The sequence below is a fragment of the Lepidochelys olivacea genome (genome assembly GCF_965140295.1).
Source record: "Lepidochelys olivacea isolate rLepOli2 genome assembly, chromosome: 6".
Taxonomy (NCBI): domain Eukaryota; kingdom Metazoa; phylum Chordata; order Testudines; family Cheloniidae; genus Lepidochelys; species Lepidochelys olivacea.
In genome coordinates this window covers 24,505,825-24,520,998 of record NC_140416.1, presented here as the reverse complement: position 1 = coordinate 24,520,998, position 15,174 = coordinate 24,505,825, and the positions used below count along the sequence as shown (strand labels likewise).

General features: G+C 46.0%; 1 protein-coding gene across 6 annotated transcripts in view; it reads right to left on the bottom strand.

Moving 5' to 3' along the window:
- Positions 1-15,174, bottom strand: part of PTPN5 (protein tyrosine phosphatase non-receptor type 5) — a 140,594-nt gene that overhangs the window by 99,622 nt on the left and 25,798 nt on the right. For 5 of the 6 annotated variants that reach the window (XM_084632331.1, XM_084632335.1, XM_084632332.1 and 2 more), the window contains exon 2: positions 10,695-10,764. The exons of the other annotated variant lie outside the window; for it this stretch is intronic. In XM_084632331.1, the coding sequence (XP_084488457.1) occupies positions 10,695-10,764 (70 nt within the window). The remainder of the gene's footprint in view (positions 1-10,694; positions 10,765-15,174) is intronic. 6 annotated transcript variants of the gene reach the window in all.

The window sequence follows — 15,174 nt, the reverse complement described above, 5'->3', positions numbered from 1 at the left end:
CCTAGTCTGTAGCGGTGCATTGGGTTCTTCCGTCCTAAGTGCAGGACCCTGCACTTATCCTTATTGAACCTCATCAGATTTCTTTTGGCCCAATTCATAGAAATCAATTCTATGATTTCAAGGAACGTTCTAGGCAACTAACTTTTGAGGAAAACTGGAAAACTAAGGGGAAATGGGGGACACATAAAGCCCCTGCCAGCTCTTTATCACACTAGGGATGTAAATAGCAGTTAAAAAAAGTAACCGTGTAACCAATTAAAATTTTATCGGTTACACGGTGAAACGTTTAACGGGGGAACTGCAGGGTGCAGGGGGTGCTGCAGCACCCCCACATTTTATACAGGTCCCCGCTGCTGGCCCCCCGCGGCCGAGGTCCCAGCCCTGCACCTGAAACTCCGCTACCAACCACGTACTCGGGGTCCCTCCTGGCTGCTGCCCCAGGCGGCCGTGAGGGCCTGTGCTCCAGGCAGCGGAGTTTAATCGTTAACCCTGAACTGAAACCGATAAGACTGATGCTTATCAGTTAAGCGGTTAAATTTGTACATCCCTATATCACACAACAGCCTTCAGCACCTCTGCCTTTGTCTATAGAGTAGGGCAGTGGTCCCCAAACTTTGTACCTCGCACCCTCCCTCACCCCTTTCCGCATTCCCCTGAGCTGGGAGCAGGACCACGGCTCCTGAAGAGAGGATGTAGACAATGTGTGAATCCCCATTACCCCGCCCATGTCCGGGGCTCTGTCTGCCCCCATACCCTCTTTCTCCCCCCACTATTGGCTTTGTATGCCCCTCTTCCCCCATGCCAGGATCCCTCAGAGAACCTCATCCATGGGGCAGGGAGAAGGGGGACCCTGGTGCTTGCAATAAGCTCAGCCTACACAAGCTAGGAAGTGTGCACCGCCTACCTAAGTATTATTTGTATGGTGGGAGGGCCCAGAGGTCCATTGTACAAACACATAACAAAATGTCAGTGCCTACCATGAAGAGTTTATAGTCCGAGTGTAAAACGTGAGACAGCATGAGTAGAAAACAGACGGGGGAGGACAAGGTAATGGTGAGATGACTGGTCAGCAGGCTGTGTGCTGGCTGCTGTTCTCCACACACAGCTGCTGGCATTTCAGCTGTGCTGTATGTATATAATCTAAACAAGTATGCTGGATTCCACCACAATATGTCCTACACTATAAATGTAAAATACTGAGGGCCAGATTGTTTGCAGCCCTTGCATGGAAATGCAGGATTGGAGGGGCGTCCAAGGCATCCAAGCGTGCTGTGGAAGGGCTACACACAATAGCAACCCCTATGCTACCTGCATTCTACGGCGTACAACGGACTGCTCACCCCTGTTCCTCCTGGGACTCAATGGAGAAGGCAGAGCCATGAACGGAGCAGACTGCTTTCCCATATTACCTTCCACCCACACACACACACACCTTGCAAGGAGCAGACGGAGGAAGACAGAGTACCCACGGCACAATCTCTCCATTGTAGCTCCACACCTATAAAGGGCTGGCAATTGAGCCTTTACTATCTAGTACAAATGAGGCGGATCTTTGAATCTTCAAGACTCCTATAACATAACATGACAGAGGCTGATTTTCTTTTCAATTGCTCACCCGTAGTTGCTTGTTTTGTTCTTTTAAGATTTTCCTTCTCTGGGCATGTGAATGCTGTGTGTGTCTCCCCCAGGGCCACTGATAAAGGGTGCAAAAAGAAAAGGAGTACTTGTGGCACCTAAGGGTATGTCTACACTAGGGAATAAGGTCGAATTTATAGAAGTCGGTTTTTTAGAAATCAGTTTTATATATTCGAGTGTGTGTGTCCCCACAGAAAATGCTCTAAGTGCATTAAGTGCATTAACTCGGCGGAGTGCTTCCACAGTACCGAGGCTAGAGTCAACTTCCGGAGCGTTGCACTGTGGATAGCTATCCCACAGATCCTGCAGTCTCCGCTGCCCATTGGAATTCTGGGTTGAGATCCCAATGCCTGATGGGGCTAAAACATTGTCGCGGGTGGTTCTGGGTTCATATCGTCAGGCCCCCCTTCCCTCCCTCCCTCCGTGAAAGCAAGGGCAGACAATCGTTTCGCGCCTTTTTTCCTGAGTTACCTGTGCAGATGCCATACCACGGAAAGCGTGGAGCCCACTCAGGTAACCGTCACCGTATGTCTCCTGGGTGCTGGCAGACGCGGTACGGCATTGCTACACAGTAGCAGCAACCCATTGCCTTCTGGCAGCAGATGGTGCACTACGACTGGTAGCCGTTCACGTCGTGTCCGAGGTGCTCCTGGCCACGTCGGCTGGGAGCGCCTGGGCAGACATGGGCACAGGGACTAAATTTGGAGTGACTTGACCAGGTCATTCTCTTTAGTCCTGCAGTCAGTCCTATTGAACCGTCTTATGGTCAGCAGGCAGGCGATACGGATTGCTAGCAGTCGTACTGTACCATCTTCTGCCGGGCAGGCAAGAGATGAGGATGGCTAGCAGTCGTACTGTACCATCTTCTGCCGAGCAGCCATGAGATGTGGATGGCATGCAGTCCTTCTGCACTGTCTGCTGCCAGCCAAAGATGTAAAAGATAGATGGAGTGGATCAAAACAAGAAATAGACCAGATTTGTTTTGTACTCATTTGCTTCCTCCCCTCCCCCATCTAGGGGACTCATTCCTCTAGGTCACACTGCAGTCACTCACAGGGAAGGTGCAGCGAGGTAAATCTAGCCATGTATCAATCAGAGGCCAGGCTAACCTCCTTGTTCCGATAAGAACAATAACTTAGGTGCACCATTTCTTATTGGAACCCTCCATGAAGTCCTGCCTGAAATACTCCTTGATGTAAAGCCACCCCCTTTGTTGATTTTAGCTCCCTGAAGCCAACCCTGTAAGCCGTGTCATCAGTCGCCCCTCCCTCCGTCAGAGCAATGGCAGACAATCGTTCCGCGCCTTTTTTCTGTGCGGACGCCATACCAAGGCAAGCATGGAGGCCGCTCAGCTCACTTTGGCAATTAGGAGCACATTAAACACCATGCGCATTATCCAGCAGTATATGCAGCACCAGAACCTGGCAAAGCGATACCGGGTGAGGAGGCGACGTCAGCGTGGTCACGTGAGCGATCAGGACATGGACACAGATTTCTCTGAAAGCATGGGCCCTGCCAGTGCATGCATCATGGTGCTAATGGGGCAGGTTCATGCTGTGGAACGCCGATTCTGGGCTCGGGAAACAAGCACAGACTGGTGGGACCGCATAGTGTTGCAGGTCTGGGACGATTCCCAGTGGCTGCAAAACTTTCGCATGCGTAAGGGCACTTTCATGGAACTTTGTGACTTGCTTTCCCCTGCCCTGAGGCACATGAATACCAAGATGAGAGCAGCCCTCACAGTTAAGAAGCGAGTGGCAATAGCCCTGTGGAAGCTTGCAACACCAGACAGCTACCGGTCAGTTGGGAATCAATTTGGAGTGGGCAAATCTACTGTTGGGGCTGCTGTGATGCAAGTAGCCCACGCAATCAAAGATCTGCTGATATCAAGGGTAGTGACCCTGGGAAATGTGCAGGTCATAGTGGATGGCTTTGCTGCAATGGGATTCCCTAACTGTGGTGGGGCCATAGATGGAACCATATCCCTATCTTGGCACCGGAGCACCAAGCCGGCCAGTACATAAACCGCAAGGGGTACTTTTCAATAGTGCTGCAAGCTCTGGTGGATCACAAGGGACGTTTCACCAACATCAACGTGGGATGGCCGGAAAAGGTACATGACGCTCGCATCTTCAGGAACTCTGGTCTGTTTCAAAAGCTGCAGGAAGGGACTTTATTCCCAGACCAGAAAATAGCTGTTGGGGATGTTGAAATGCCTATATGTATCTTTGGGGACCCAGCCTACCCCTTAATGCCATGGCTCATGAAGCCGTACACAGGCAGCCTGGACAGTAGTCAGGAGCTGTTCAACTACAGGCTGAGCAAGTGCAGAATGGTGGTAGAATGCGCATTTGGACGTTTAAAGGCGCGCTGGCGCAGTTTACTGACTCGCTTAGACCTCAGCGAAACCAATATTCCCACTGTTATTACTGCTTGCTGTGTGCTCCACAATATCTGTGAGAGTAAGGGGGAGACGTTTATGGCGGGGTGGGAGGTTGAGGCAAATCACCTGGCTGCTGGTTACGCGCAGCCAGACACCAGGGCGGTTAGAAGAGCACAGGAGGGCGCGGTACGCATCAGAGAAGCTTTGAAAACCAGTTTCATGACTGGCCAGGCTACGGTGTGAAAGTTCTGTTTGTTTCTCCTTGATGAAACCCCCCGCCCCTTGGTTCACTCTACTTCCCTGTAAGCTAACCACCCTCCCCTCCTCCCTTCAATCACCGCTTGCAGAGGCAATAAAGTCATTGTTGCTTCACATTCATGCATTCTTTATTCATTCATCACACAAATAGGGGGATGACTACCAAGGTAGCCCAGGAGGGGTGGTGGAGGAGGGAAGGAAAATGCCACACAGCACTTTAAAAGTTTACAACTTTAAAATTTATTGAATGACAGCCTTCTTTTTTTTGGGCAATCCTCTGTGGCGGAGTGGCTGGTTGGCCGGTGGCCCCCCCACCACGTTCTTGGGCGTCTGGGTGTGGAGGCTATGGAACTTGGGGAGGAGGGCGGTTGGTTACACAGGGGCTGTAGTGGCAGTCTGTGCTCCAGCTGCCTTTGCTGCAGCTCAACCATACACTGGAGCATACTGGTTTGGTCCTCCAGCAGCCTCAGCATTGAATCCTGCCTCCTCTCATCACGCTGCTGCCACATTTGAGCTTCAGCCCTCTCTTCAGCCCGCCACTTACTCTCTTCAGCCCGCCACCTCTCTTCCCAGTCATTTTGTGCTTTCCTGCACTCTGACATTATTTGCCTCCACGCATTCGTCTGTGCTCTGTCAGTGTGGGAGGACAGCATGAGCCCGGAGAACATTTCATCTCGAGTGCGTTTTTTTTTTTCTTTCTAAGCTTCACTAGCCTCTGGGAAGGACAAGATCCTGTGATCATTGAAACACATGCAGCTGGTGGAGAAAACAAAAGGGACAGCAGTATTTAAAAAGACACATTTTATAAACAGCGGCTACACTCTTTCAGGGTAAACCTTGCTGTTAACATTACATACATAGCACATGTGCTTTCGTTACAAGGTCGCATTTTGCCTCCCCCCACCGCGTGGTTACCCCCTCAACCCTCCCCCCTCCCTGTGGCTAACAGCGGGGAACATTTCTGTTTCACCACAGGCAAACAGCCCAGCAGGAATGGGCTCCTCTGAGTGTCCCCTGAAGAAAAGCACTCTATTTCAACCAGGTAAACATGAATTATATCTCACTCTCCTAAGGATAACACAGAGAGATAAAGAACGGATGTTGTTTGAACGCCAGCAAACATACACTGCAATGCTTTGTTGTACAATGATTCCCGAGTACGTGTTACTGGCCTGGAGTGGTAAAGTGTCCTACCATGAAGGACGCAATAAGGCTGCCCTCCCCAGAAACCTTTTGCAAAGGCTTTGGGAGTACATCCAGGAGAGCTGCGAATGCCAGGGAAAAGTAATCCTTTCACATGCTTGCTTTTAAACCATGTATAGTATTTTAAAAGGTACACTCACCGGAGGTCCCTTCTCCGCCTGCTGGGTCCAGGAGGCAGCCTTGGGTGGGTTCGGGGGGTACTGGCTCCAGGTCCAGGGTGAGAAACAGTTCCTGGCTGTCGGGAAAACTGGTTTCTCCGCTTGCTTGCTGTGAGCTGTCTACAACCTCCTCCTCATCATCATCTTCTTCTTCTTCGTCCCCAAAACCTGCTTCTGTATTGCCTCCATCTCCATTGAAGGAGTCAAACATCACGGCTGGGGTAGTGGTGGCTGAACCCCCTAAAATGGCATGCAGCTCATCATAGAAGCAGCATGTTTGGGGCTCTGACCCAGAGCGGCTGTTCGCCTCTCTGGTTTTCTGGTAGGCTTGCCTCAGCTCCTTCAGTTTCACGCGGCACTGCTTCAGGTCCCTGTTATGGCCTCTGTCCTTCATGCCCTGGGAGATTTTGACAAAGGTTTTGGCATTTCGAAAACTGGAACGGAGTTCTGATAGTACGGATTTCTCTCCCCATACAGCGATCAGATCCTGTACCTCCCATTCGGTCCATGCTGGAGCTCTTTTGCGATTCTGGGACTCCATCATGGTCACCTCTGCTGATGAGCTCTGCATGGTCACCTGCAGCTTGCCACGCTGGCCAAACAGGAAATGAGATTCAAAAGTTCGCGGTTCTTTTCCTGTCTACCTGGCCAGTGCATCTGAGTTGAGAGTGCTGTCCAGAGCGGTCACAATGGAGCACTCTGGCAGAGCTCCCAGAGGCCAATACCGTCGAATTGTGTCCACAGTACCCCAAATTCGAGCCGGCAACGTCGATTTAAGCGCTAATCCACTTGTCAGGGGTGGAGTAAGGAAATCGATTTTAAGAGCCCTTTAAGTCAAAATAAAGGGCTTCATCGTGTGGACGGGTGCAGGTTTACATCGATTTAATGCTGCTAAATTCGACCTAAAGTCCTAGTGTAGACCAGGGCTTAGAGACTAACCAATTTATTTGAGCATAAGCTTTCGTGAGCTACAGCTCACTTCGTCGGATGCTGTAGCTCACGAAAGCTTATGCTCAAATAAATTGGTTAGTCTCTCAGGTGCCACGAGTACTCCTTTTCTTTTTGCGAATACAGACTAACACGGCTGTCACTCTGAAACCTGATAAAGGGTGTGCAGTGGAATCAGCAGGAGAGGAAACAAGGGGAGCAGTAACAGGGTCTCAGCTACGGAAGCAACAGAGTAAACACAGCGAGGGCACATCTTCAGTAGACTGTTGCACCTCTCTTTAATTGATTGCCTAATAACTCGAGGTAGTTAACACATTTGTAAAGACCAATGTGGGTGCTCTCCCCCGCCCATGTTTGATCAAAGGTACAAAGGTTACCAGGTTACCCAAGGGATCAGTTTAAGGTAAAAAACAAACAGCTTGGATCAAACATGTGGAGGGTCCATACCAACCTTTCCAAACATGTTAACTTCCTCAAGTTAATTGGCAGTCAATTTACTGGAGGCACAGAAGTCTGGTGAGATAAGCTCCAAGACAGATTCTAATTGCAGCTACAACTTGTGTAAATCTAGAGGAACTCCAATGGAGAACTTCAATCTCAGGAACAATGGTTACTCCAGAGTTACACCAGTATAACTGAGAGCGGAATCGGGGCCCTTGTTTTCACAGCCACGTGGAAGAGCTGTCTCCACCCAAGCACCTCTGCTCTCACGAGGATGGCGCAAAGTGCACAGTTGCATTTTTCCAGGATTCTCATGTAAGAAAAATAAGTGTGTGAGAGGAAATGAAACCTCCTGCTTCTGTTTAAAACACATGCTCCTCCACAATGGACAAAATTCTTGCCACAGTGCCATTTGGTACCAGAGGTCACAATATAATCTGCAAATATTACCTCTAACATCTAAGGGCTCTAGGATGGGCTCATCTAGCTGGGCCTTATGTAAATATAGTGCAAAATGGCTGGGAAGCAAAATTACCACATCCCCCAGCCTGGGACATTTATGAGAAATATTAAGACAGCTAGATCCACATAACTGCAGATCCAGTAGCCTTACCCCTTGCTCATCCTCAATGCTACACTCCACACTAGCCTGTCTAAAGGTGATGCAGAGGTCAAGGCCCCTGTGCCAGCTAATCACTTTTCCCTCACCTCATGTCACTCAGGGCAATTACTGGGCTTAAGTGGCATGGAGGAAATTCATGGAAATTCAACTGAATTTCACTCCTAATATGCAAAACTTCTGCAGTGCAGCTCATGAAGTTCAAGGTTGACACAAGCAGCTAAAAGTTTCTTTCACGGAAACTAGAATATGGCCTACGATCGACAACAACATACAAGGGATAAAAACAGGTCACATGCTCATTAGTCCATGTACAGAAGCTGAAATACTGTAATTCTGTATTCAGCATATACTCAGAGGTATTGCCAAAGCATTCATGGAGATATTTAGCATTAGTGAGGCCTCTCCACCAACTGGCTTACGCTCAAATCTTTGAGCATCCTCTGAGCAGGCAAAGTAAGCTGTGGGAAGGGCTTTCCGGAGCAAACTAACACCACCCCCATAGAAGACTACCTTTTAAGGGAACCTGCCTGTTTCTTACTTGCCTACCTACGTTCTGCTAACAGGTATTTTCATACTGCTGTTCACAACTGTGACCACCTGCTATCTTATTCTTTGCAGGGACTCACTATTGACAGGAGCCCAGAACCTGTTCACTCCTTCTTTAAATCCTACACAATGAGGGGCTTCCTATGTAAAATCAACAAGTTGAAAGCACCTATTCTTTCCCTGGGAGAGGGTTGCAATGATCACCATTACACTCTGGACTAGTTGCCTGATTCTTACGTAAATATCTTTCTGAAGACTCTATTGCCAGCACACATGACTATGGGTGCATGATCCCTTGATTCTTACTTCCTATTGAAATGAGTGAGCACAATGACCTCCCAACAGAGGGGCAAGAGTGTAGGTAGCCAATGGCCCTTCATGCTTCCAAAGAACATTAGTTGAGTTTAAGAGTTGCTAGTCAAATTTATCCACGTAGCAACCAACCCTATCACAGTGTGCCCATAGCGAAGAGGATATGCCATTCCTAAGTGAGTGCCTGGCTGGGGTAACTTGCTAAAATTTAAACAAAAATAGCTTCCATGGCTAATGAGCATCTGTGCCTGTCTTCGGGGCTGAGGGGGCTGTAAAACTGCCTGGGGAGGTATGATGGTTGTGAAGTGATGCATTTTAATGGTCCCACTACTAAGAGGCCAGTCATTATAATGGCCAGATTTTTCAAAAGAGTTCACTCCCTAAGTAGGCACTTAAATGAAATGATCAGGTATTCAGAAAGTGCTCAGCACCCAACAACTCTCACTGAAAACAGTGGTGATTGCAGGCGTTGAAAAATTTAGGCTCTTCATTTAGGTGCCAGAATACAAGCCAAGCTCTTTTGAAATATCTAACCTCAACAATGCAGGAGGAATTTTTTCTACACTCATCAGTACAGTCATAGTTTAAGTCAGTGGTTCTCAACCAGATGTCCGAGGCCCCCTGGGGGGGGCCGTGACCAGGTTTCAGGGGGTCCACCAACCATGGCTGACATCAGACTTGATAGGGCCAAGGGCAGAAAGCCAAAGCCTCGCCTCATGGGGCTGCAACTGAGGCCCCCGAACCCCACCATCAGGGGCTGAAGCTGAAGCCTGAGCAACTTAGCTTTGTGGTGCCCCCTGTGGCGTGGGGCCCCGGGCAATTGCCATGCTTGCTACCCCCTAACAGCAGCCCTGGCTTTTATAAAAAAACAACTGTGGCACAGGTGGGCCGTGGAGTTTTTATAGCACGTTGGGGGAGCCTCAAAAAGAAAAAGGTTGAGAACCCCTGGTTTAAGGCATTCCAGAGGTTTATAAGCATCTAAGGGCTTGTCTACACATTAAATTTATTCCAGAATAAGGTAGGGTGTGAATTTAAAATGGAGTAACTATTCCAGAATAACTCCATGTGAACACTCTTATTCTGGAATAGGAGTGCCTTTTCTGGTTTAGCTTAATCCACTTCCAAAGTGGATTAAGATATTTTGGAAGAAGGGACTCTTACTCTGGATAAGAGTATCCACATGTAGTTTTTCAAGAATAACTCTATGCCTAGGCAAGCCATAAGGGGTACAAAATATTTTCAGTAGGATGATTAAAATCCTATATCATGCTGAAAAAGGAAACAAAATTCTTGGTGATACAGGAGGTCTGGAAAAAACTGGCTCAAATCATGATAAAGCCATCCTTAAAGTACTAATTGTGTATCAGAATAACACAGGGACAGATTTTCCTGTTAAGATTGCTGAGCAGAGAGAATCCTCCCTTAAAGTGGATGGCTCCCTTTCTGAGCAGAGATGGGCTGCCACTCTTCCTGCATGACCCCCACCTTTCTATAGGGTGAGGAAATCCATGCATGGGAATAGTGTGGGCTGCAGACAGCATTCACTCACCAGCCTAATGGGGAATCTACTTAAAAGTAAATTGAGTTCTCCACATTATGAAAACCCCTGTGAAAGGACTGAAAATGGCAGGCAGGCAGGCAGCTGTGCACTGCTGACAGGGTGCTGAGGGAGGGCCGGGGACTCAAAAGCCAGTGGGAACGCACAGTGACAGTGTACAAATAAACCTCGGCCTTCAGTGATTTCCATCAGATCCACGGGGACCTCACAGTATCAGCACATATTCTGAGGCCACAAGGGAGAGGTCGGACACCACCTCACAAGCTGCTTCAGAGGAAACTCCACAAAAAGAATGTTGTGGTCTTTCATTCCCCAACTTCATCCCCCTCCAGAGGGTTTTCTATGGGAGGAGGCAATCTAACCCCCCCCACACACACACACACAATGCATTAATAAGCTATTTATATCTTACTCTAGGTCTGCTAATAGAATAAATGCTAGGTACCAGTTACACAATGCTACTGGGCAAGAATCTGATCTCAATTACACTAGTGTAAATGGGGAGTAACTCTTCTTAATTCAAAGGAGTTATACCAGATTTATACGTGGAGTTGAGATCAGAATTTGGCCTGTTGTTGAGGTCAGGGCAATAATCTCCTACAATACTAAACAGGCACTAAATAGACTTACCAAGGATACAGTCATTATACCACATCTCCAGGATTTCCCCAGCTGAATCATCAGATGCCACAGCCCTCACCTAAGGCATGGAAGAAAAAAAGGGGAGGGAGAGTGCTCTTTAGCGGAGATGAAAGAGAAATGTAAAGTAAAACAGAATCTCAAATTATCTGAATCAAAATTCCTTTGTACAGTAATAAGAGGGAAAAGCTAAAAACAAAACTGGAAACCAATTTGCAAATTGCCAATAAATTTCCACCAGGCTAATTCACTAAGGAGCGTACTGCACCCCAGAGATCCCTTAATTAATAGTGTCACATTTGCAATGGGATAGTTAAGGTTGTACCAGCGTTTCCATTATAAATCCCTAATTATACTTCAGCAAAACAGTTCATTACTTGCTGAAACACAATATACACGATACAGGGTTTTAGTCCAGGAGGCAATGTCTTTATATAACATATTTCTTAAAAAAAGGTTGAAATTAATCTAGCTTCTGGTTCAGGTTTTTGTTTGTTTGAGGATAGCACAAAGCAGAGGATTTTTTATTTGGTTTCTGACACTTTGAAATAATAATAAATAATAATAAAAGGCAACATTTGGTCCAATCTTGGAAGGCGCTGAGTGTCCTCCTTTCCCACTCTCTTCAAAGGGAAGTGAGGATGCTCAGCACCTCAGGGTGGGATTCAGAAAAGAAATTAGGTGTCTAACTCCCATTGAAATCACAGTCAATGGCAAAACTCTTATTGGCATCAATGGGGAGGATCAGAGCCATATACACGGCATACCATAGAGACATCTTATGAAATATAAAGTCCATGTCATAGCAGGGCTCTTTTGCATTCATGGTATATTTTATACTTGACAGAAGTGGTATTGGGCTGTTTGTAATATTTATATGTGCTATACTCTATTTTGCTGGAATCTTGATAGTGTTTTTGTAAAAAAAGATTTTACAGTTTCAATTGCATAGGCAAGGGCTGAGCATGTAAGGTGCTGAGCACCCCAGCATCGCCAATAAGAATGTAGGGCACCCAGCCCCTTGCAGGAAATGGTAAGCAGTTTACTGAACCGGGCTCCCAGCAAGCTGTTTACTGTCTAAACACTTTAACTCATCAAATATTCATCATTGTGCTCATGGTGGGGGCAGCATGGCCAACATTCAAATTGTTTATCGACAGAACAAGGAAAGAACTCTATGGCCCAATCCTGAAGTCAGTGAGAGTTTTGCCATTTTCTTATTTAAAGAAGGATAGTCCAGTGGCTGGCGTGCTAGCCTAGCACTCTAAAAGAGTCCTGGGTTCAGGTCTGCCCTCTCCTAAAGACTTCCTATGTGATGCTGGACTGTCAAGGTTCCTTCCCCACTCTGAACTCTAGAGTACAGATGTGGGGACCTGCATGAAAAACCCCTTAAGCTTATTTTTACCAGCTTAGGTTAAAACTTCCCCCAGGTACAAATTATTTTACCTTTTGTCCTTGGACTTTATTGCTGCCATCACCAAGCATCTAACAAATATAACCGGGAAAGAGCCCACTTGGAAACGTCTTTCCCCCAAAATCCCCCCAAGCCCTACACCCCCTTTCCTGGGGAAGGCTTGATAAAAATCCTCACCAGTTTGCATAGGTGAACACAGACCCAAACCCTTGGATCTTAAGAACAATGAAAAAGCAATCAGGTTCTTAAAAGAAGAATTTTAATTAAAGAAAAAATAAAAGGATCACCTCTGTAAAATCAGGATGGTAAATACCTTACAGGGTAATCAGATTCAAAACATAGAGAATCCCTCTAGGCTAAACCTTAAGTTACAAAAAGACACAAAAACCAGAATATACATTCCATTCAGCACCTAATGCATATCTAACTAGATTGCTTATTAACCCATTACAGGAGTTCTGACCTGCATTCCTGCTCTGGTCCCAGCAAAGGCAACACACAGACAGAGAGAACCCTTTGTTTCCCCCCCCAGCTTTGAAAGTATCTTGTCTCCTCATTGGTCATTTTGGTCAGGTGCCAGAGAGGTTATCTTTAGCTTCTTAACCCTTTACAGGTGAAAGGGTTTTTCCTCTGGCCAGGAGGGATTTAAAGGTGGTTAGCCTTCCCTTTATATTTATGACATAGACTAATTGCTTAGTGTCTTTGTACCTCAGCTCCCAGCTGTAAAATGGGGATAATAGCACTGCCCTACCTCACAGGAGTGTCGTAGATAACTATAATAAAGTGTGTGTGTGATGCTGAGAGAATACAGTAATGGGGACCATAGAAAGGATAAATGAGAGAAGGGCTGAGCCCTACGTATACCTGGGTTTCAAGGGCTGATCCTTAGAACCCCTTAAAGTCAGCAGCCATAGCATTTGCAAGGCAGGATTGTTGCCTTCCTAGAGTGAAGATTATTGACTAGAAATCATATTATAAACCAAACTCTTCTTCCTTTCACTCCTTGATGCATGACAGGCTTTAAATTGTGGTCAGAATGACTCAACTCTTGGTTTGGGAAACTGTCTCTCCATAAATAGGCTTCCTGAAATTGACTAACTTTATACACAGAATAAATTGATTTTAAGTAGCAACTCCATCCCTAAGCAGGTTAAGATTTAGACATAATCAGATCTGTTAAAGTCACTAGTATTTGCATCTAATGGGCCAGATTCCTCTACCCTTAATCACATTAAGTTCTATCTTAAGTAACAAAAAAGGAACAAAGGATTTTTAACTGGTTTCTGACACTTTAAAGTAACAATAAAAGGCAACATTTAGTCCAATCTTGGAAGGTGTTGAGTGTCCTCCTTTCCCACTCTCTTCACAGGGAAATGAGGGTGCTCAATACCTTGCAGGATCAGCACCTCAGGGTGGGATTTACAAAGACACTTGGGCACCTAATACCCACTGAAATCAAAGTCAATGGCAAAACTCCTATTGGGAGCAACGAGTCCCACTGAAATCAATCAGTGCTAAACCCCACTGAAATCAATTTGCAAAATAAGGTGCTACTCCACATGAATAAAGATATCAGAATTGGATCCCTTAATTTGACTAATACAGTATATAAAAATATCAGCATATCACTACTGTACCCATATAGTCTATTCACATTACCGTTGGGTTTTTTTTTTCAAATATTGATGAATTTTTCCAGGAAAACAGTAGCACCAAAAACAAAGTGAGCTGACTGCAATAAAAAAATATTGGCACTAGTTAGAAAGCATATCACTACATAACAGTGGGATTTGCCAGTTGGCCACATTTCAAGATCCTTTCAGACAGGGAAGTACCTAATACACATGGCAAGGCCTAGCATCAGCAAACTACCATTTGGGGCCTGATCTTGCTCCCACTGGTATCAATGGGAGTTTTGCCACTAAATTCAATGAGAACAGGCTCAAGCTTCATTTTGGGTCACTTTTGAAATTACCTTTTATTACATTTAGTTAAGCTACTTAGAAGCTGAGACTTATTCTTGGACAAGTGTCAAAAAACCTTGCTAGAGTGAAGGACCAATGACAGTTTTAACATCCAATATCTTACATATCACCAAGACTAGCAAGCAATGCTTTTACATCATCTGATGACAGCACTAGATCTTAGCTTTCTAATGGTATAAGGATTAATCTGTAACTTCAGCAGTTTGTGAGATATCAGCTGCTAAAATCATGTAGCAACTGAAGTGAGAAAGAAAGTAAGATGACAATCATATCCAGTAAAATGCCATTTTAAAGGTCAATACTTCATTAATTGTCTTGGCTAGAATCACTTTGAGAGCCCACTACTGATAATTTCAGGTTCAATAAATTTTCCAAACACTGGTTCGGGCTTTGATCTCATGATCAGAATGGGAAAAAGTCATATTCATACCCTCAAGTGGTATAACAGGAAAGAAAGGCACAGAGAAAAATGTTGTTTGACTATTCTGTTATAACCTTTAATCTCATTTCATCCCATCTCAAAGTCCCTAAAGAACTGGCTACTAAATCCACTTTTTCCCACTGGTTGGTGTTTTCCAAATCTCAATGAAGTCTCAGCTCCCCAATTCACTGTCGTAGTCTGTAACAAAGCTCAGTCTCAAAAATGTCAAACATAACGAAGAGGCACTCACAAGAGGGAAATTGGCCACAAACAGTGCTACAGCACCCACTCTCATACGCTCAGCATTTATCAGCCAAGTCTGAGTAGGAGTGGCAAGCTATCACTACTTCTACTCGTGCTGACATGAGCTGCTGTTGGTTACCAACCTGAGAAAAATTATCATAACTACTAAAGCCCACCAGCAGCACCTGTCCCTTCCTGCTACTTCTAGCCCACTGAATGAACTTTTGAAGGACAAAGACCAACAGATGTCATAATTCGATTAAGCACTAAAGAAACCGCACACCGCAGCACTTGTACAGCCAATTTCTAGCCCAAATTTTCTACTCACCAGTTCAGAAACCAGGAAGACAGTTCAGTTTAATAATTAGTGTCAGAGGGCATGGACATAGCTCACTCTCTTTCTATGAA